General features: G+C 35.5%; 1 protein-coding gene across 1 annotated transcript; it reads right to left on the reverse strand.

Moving 5' to 3' along the window:
- Window positions 1-768: 768 nt before the first annotated feature.
- Window positions 769-3,845, reverse strand: LOC126705726 (uncharacterized). Its single transcript, XM_050404899.1, has 3 exons — window positions 2,451-3,845; window positions 2,244-2,339; window positions 769-1,030 (listed from the first exon to the last, which is right to left on the reverse strand). The coding sequence occupies exons 1-3, from the start codon at window positions 3,734-3,736 to the stop codon at window positions 1,009-1,011; spliced, it is 1,404 nt and encodes a 467-aa protein (XP_050260856.1). The 5' UTR covers window positions 3,737-3,845; the 3' UTR covers window positions 769-1,008.
- Window positions 3,846-5,662: the final 1,817 nt, after the last annotated feature.

The following is a 5,662-nucleotide window of genomic DNA, read 5'->3' on the forward strand; positions in this document are numbered from 1 at the left end:
ATTCATGTAACATTTTAAATCCATAAATAAAAGGAATAAATCAGACCAACCTAAATCCTTCAACAAAAATAAATAAATAAATAAATAAATAAAAGGAATTATTGTTGCCTTGAGATGGTTCTCAAGACGCTAACTTCAGTTCTCTATGCTTATCTTACTTCATAGATAAGGGTATGGGGTCCGAAAATGCCTAACTTAAATGTTTAAAATATGCACAAGTTAACAGCTAAAGGGAATGATAAATCCTAAGATATAACAAAGTTTTTAATATGACTAAGTTAAACTACCCACTTTGAATTAACTAAGTTAAATTGTATGATCTTAAAGTAAGTCATCTCAATTGAAATTAAACCAAGCCAAATCATCTATAGAGTTTATATCGCAAGAATTCAATTGATCCAATCCTAATAACAATAATTTACATTGAAATAAAAGTTCATACAGATCAAATTATCACGAACATGTACATAATCACATCAAACTACAAATATTCACAAGTACAGATTATAATGCATAAACTTAACATGATGAGATCATGAGAACTTATCCATTCACAACGCAGTGGTTCGATTCATTGTATGTAAAATTCACTCGCTTAGGTAATACAATTATTGATTCAAGGGGGCCCCAAAACGTGGAAGAAAACTCTATCTGGAGAAAATAATGTGAAGAAATATTTATCCACAAACAATACAATATGGCTTCAATATGTAAATGCTAAAATAGTACTTGCCAAAAATAAAAATAAAAAATCCCCTACAATCATAATTAAACTAATAGATAAAGATAGCTTCGAATTCATTTCAATGTAGCCTTACATCACTTGATATCCATAATGATTTTAAATAAGCCAAGAAGTTCAATTCTTTCATTAGGGGCTATATAATTACACTCCTACAAGTTTAAGTAGTTAATTAGTCTAACTGCACAAAAAACAAATAGCAAAAGTGAAGCGTCAATCCCACATACATATAAAATATAATAACCATCCTTGAAATTGCAGCCCTTTCATAAACAAGAACACTCATCCCTGTAAACAAAAACATTTGAAAAAAATACTACATGAATCAAATGTAAGAAAAATCAATTATAATGAATATTTAAACACATACCAGGATAATTAAACAGCTCTTGCCATCAAAAATAACGTTTCAGTTAATCCAATGCGTCAATGGTGGTAATTAATTTGTAATTATTGTAAGAAACTTAAACTACAATCATTACAAGGTGTCAATATATGTGACTGCATCAATACTACTGTATGATTAGTTTTATAGCAAAAAAATAGTATGATGGGTAATACTTTACACCAAAATGTTCTAACTAAATTTAGAATTTAAAATAAGAAAGTAACATGAATCAATATATCATATTTAACTAAATAACCACGTAAAACATGGGGCAAAAATCACAGAGGAGCATCTAAGCCAAAGCAAAAATATCCTATCAGTCCAGCGTCTATTTTGTTCAGCCTATTACCTTTTCTTTTTCTTTTTTTAAATTAAATATTTAACATAGGAAAACTTTCTAAAGAAAAGCCCTTTGTCCTAGCCTCATTTTTTTTTTTTTTAAGCTCATGCCACATGCCCAATGCCCAAGAGCATACCTACTATAAGACTAGTGTTTTAGTTGTCAATGTTATGCTTTGTTTATTGTTACGTCTTTAGCATTTTATAGTCATGAGACTTACATGTGACTTCCAACATAGTTGGATGGACAAAATTTTACTTTTATATAATGGATGAAAGATTAGGATTCCAAAGGTTACTAAATGCTATTATAGAAAACCTATTTGGGGGTAATTGTAGGCAACCTAAACAAAGAAATTGATCTACTATTATTTTAACATTAACCCAAATTATATCTAGCCAAAAAATTTAAATTAAACAAATAAAAAACACTACTTCAGCATCGCAATGCTTTTTAGACACATCCAACAACCTGCTCTGAGTCTGGACCAAGGCTTCTGAACAAGCTAGAGCCCAAAACCAATTGCCATTTTAAATTCCAATTGATAATTTGGTTTCTAACAATCAATATCCATATATTTTATGAAGATTGGGTAGTCTAGTCACACAGGATTTTCGTACAACAAGACAACTAGCAAGGGGGCAAGCACAAAAGCAGGAAAAATACATAATTACACAATACTAAGAAAGCCTTTAATCAAAAGGATCATATAACATATAACATAGAGTTGAGTCCATCTATGTTCCAATAATGCAGGATTGAATAAAGAATACCTTTTTTTAGCACTCTTTGCAAGCCCCTGTGTTAATGATCCTTCTTCCTCTGATGTCTTTGGTTTCTTCTTCTTTGGTGGTTGAGTTCCACGATTGCTGCAAGTTTACAAGTACACATAAATGATAAGCAATTCCCACACTAAAGGGCAAAAGATGATAGCTAGCTAGAATTAATAGTGTGTGCGTGTGAGAGAGTAGGAAACCTACGTAATCATGCAGTCCAACAAATCTATATCGGTATCCAGTGAGTATTTCTGAATGGAAATAACAGATAGAGGAGGCTTGCGATCCGGATCACTATAAATATAAAAAAATGCAGAGAGGTCAAGTACGATACAAAAAAGAAAATTAGAAGCCTTTTCGGATGGCTCGTGGGAGCTGTTGCGGGAGCTCAACAGAAGGCAGAATTTGTGATCGGATAGGTGGAGAAGACCAGGACTAGTCCAACAGAAATATTCAGATTCCCCCAAAAATGGTCCAGGGTTGAGCCGTTCACGAGTCCACCTTTTTGATTTTAAATCAAATCCAAAGATACAGCATTCAGTATTCCATTTCTCCATAGATATGATGCAAGCCCAATAGGCCTTAGTATGATCAACAACTACAGCCCTTCCACATTGAGTATATGAGTCAACTAACGCCCAATGCTGCTGAAGCCAAGTTTCCCATGTAGAAGACATAACATTGTATTTTAAAAAATCAGCACACATGTTGTTTTCTTTACTATTGCTCAGATCAACCACCATAATCTCGTGTTTGTCTTCCTCCAACTCCAAATGAGCGAAAATAATTGGTTCGAAGTCTCCTCCGATTGCGATGCTGAAGGGTGGGTTTGGTAGGCTTTCCCAGGTTTTCAAAATGGGGTCATAAACCTCCATCCATCCACGGCCAGAGGAACAATCTTCAGGTATGGGTTTGTAACCATATAAACCGCCAAAAACATAGAGCTTACCGTCTACAACAATGGTCTGAGGGTCTTTTCTGCGGTTTCTCATGGGCTCATCAAGCTGCTTCCAACCCAGATCAGGACATGAAAGGTCAAGGGTCCAGACAGACCTACTGGGCATATAGATTCCATGCAGAGGGTAGTCTTCGCCGCCTCTAAGTTCTTCAAATTCAGACCTAGTGAGTTTTGCATAGCCACCAACAGAATACAGATGGTTGTTTAACAGTGCCAAGTATCTAGAGGTGTAAGGTTCCTCGGCAGTGGTTACCGAAAACGGACTGAGATCCTTTGGGGTGAAGTTGCAGTATTCCCTTATCTGTGCTCCATGAATTACCGCATTGAGCGGAGCAGAAGGACGTGAGAGAAAGTATGAAAGAGGAGTACGGGCTTCATGGTCTGGGACCTTAATGGTATAACACTTCATCACTTCATAGCTCGTTTCTCGCGCACAGATACAGATCTCATACTCACCATCAAGATCATCTAACCTCCCCCAATCTTTCTCCTCCTCCTCCTCCACCTCCACCTCCTCCTCCGTAGGATCCATAGCTTCTTTCTTTTTTTCTTCGAGAATAAGTTGGATGCGAGAGATAGAGAGACATTGAAAGGTTTGGGAATTAGGGTTAGGGTTGTGAATTGGGGAGGAGAGAGAGTCTCACACGGACTAGCGAGTAGCGGGTACTTATAGGGATCCGTATAGACGACCCGACCCGTGGTCCCACTCCGTCTGGCCATTTCGGCCGTAAGACATGAACAATGGGCTTGAAAGCATACTTTGACATGGGCCTTATTATTTCGTCACCAAAACACGTATCTGGGATGGGAGTTCTTACTTTTGGGCCACGTTGAGATTTTACTAATTACTGCCTTAGGTCAGCCACGTTGAGATTTTATTATTTCACACACATTTATAGATTAGGTTAGAATAAAATATCTATCTTATATTAAAAAAAAAAAAAAAAAAAAGTTGGCTAATTTGATTTGTATTCGGAGTGGCTTCTCATTTATAAGCCTTCGGTCAGTTTGTAAAACCATATAAAGAAAATAGACGGTTAGGGTTGGAGCGCATGGAGCAAGCGATTGCATGTGACGTCCTCTATGGCTTTTCTTTAGCATTGTGACTATTTCTTTCTCTATTATATTTGTCTAGTTGAATGTTTAGAATTTTATTTTTGTGTTTTATTTCAATTATTATGAGTAGCTAAATTTATAATTAAGGTTGAGGATAAAATCTTGTTAAAGATTATTAGTAGTATTTATGTGATTTCATTTTTCTCACAATATTTGTTCTTCAATGATTTAAATTGTTCTTACATCACATCTATTGACTAAGATAGGATTCTAGATATGAGTTTAATCATGTTTTTGGATATAATAATTAATTGACTACTTGGTTTATTATGATTTGATTTTAAAAATTGGATACTCTTGTGATTTTTTTGTCAACGGATACAATTGATGATTTGATTTTATACATTGGAAGCAAAGAACAACATGCTTTAGATTTTTAAACATAAGTTTTAATGATAATATTTTCCATAATAGTAGTTGATTTCAAGATTATCATGTAGTGGTTGGGAAAAATTAATGATCATGAATATATGCTTATATGTATTAACAAGGCGAATTCCAAAACCTTAATACATCTCTCTAGATCGTTTAATCTCTTTACTGCTTTATTTTATATCTTTGCTTAAAGTGGACACAAGCACCCGCGTGCGGTTGGGGACAACACAGTGGTTTCATCCTCGCAATGGGTGAATACGCCTTGGCCTAGGATGGACCATGGTGGAAAAATGGAGTTGCCACCTAGATTAGGTCTAGGAACCATAAATTAGCATCCTTCGTGGAATGATTGATCTATTACCAGAGCATGTGTCCAGAGTTTAGGTATGGGGATGGCAAGGTGATAGGCACCTAACCCTACCTGACCGTGGGTCGACTTTCATTCATTGTGTTCCACGTCTTAATCCCATTAAAGGCACGCTCAACATTGTTATCTTAGACTCACAGACTCTAACATGCATCTAAGAACACAAACATGGTATTCTTATCTCAAACCCTAGCATACATCTATCATAACATCATAGCATACATTAGGGGCAAAAACAAAAACATGGCAACAAAATCATATTAGAGGCATTTAAACATCAAGAACATGGCATCCAACCAAACATGCTTGCATCCATTGCCAAGGCAACATCATAAAATGCACGTCCATGTGAGTGCATGACTTACCTCACTTATCTTACTATATCACAGCACCCATGCATCAATGCATGTTCATGTAATATGCATGTTCATATCACATCAAAAGATCGAAACCCTAACTAGCATCAAGAAACAAACAAACAAAACAAAACATGGAGGCAGGGGCTTTATAAGCATGAAAACTAACTCAGAACAGAAACATGTTACATAAACAAAACAAAGAAACAGAAGTAAACAAGACTCAGATTAGGGTATTTGGGCA

This window comes from Quercus robur, chromosome 11 (genome assembly GCF_932294415.1).
Source record: "Quercus robur chromosome 11, dhQueRobu3.1, whole genome shotgun sequence".
Lineage (NCBI taxonomy): Eukaryota > Viridiplantae > Streptophyta > Magnoliopsida > Fagales > Fagaceae > Quercus > Quercus robur.

What these genes read in the sequence shown, in the direction of transcription:
- LOC126705726 (XM_050404899.1), bottom strand. Translation starts at nt 3,736, where the DNA reads ATGGATCCTACGGAGGAGGAGGTGGAGGTGGAGGAGGAGGAGGAGAAA. An exon ending in TTGTTGGACTGCATGATTAC is followed by an intron (nt 2,340 to 2,450) that starts GTAGGTTTCCTA and finishes GTAAACTTGCAG; the next exon opens with CAATCGTGGAACTCAACCAC. An exon ending in GCAAAGAGTGCTAAAAAAAG is followed by an intron (nt 1,031 to 2,243) that starts GTATTCTTTATT and finishes TTTTGTTTACAG; the next exon opens with GGATGAGTGTTCTTGTTTAT.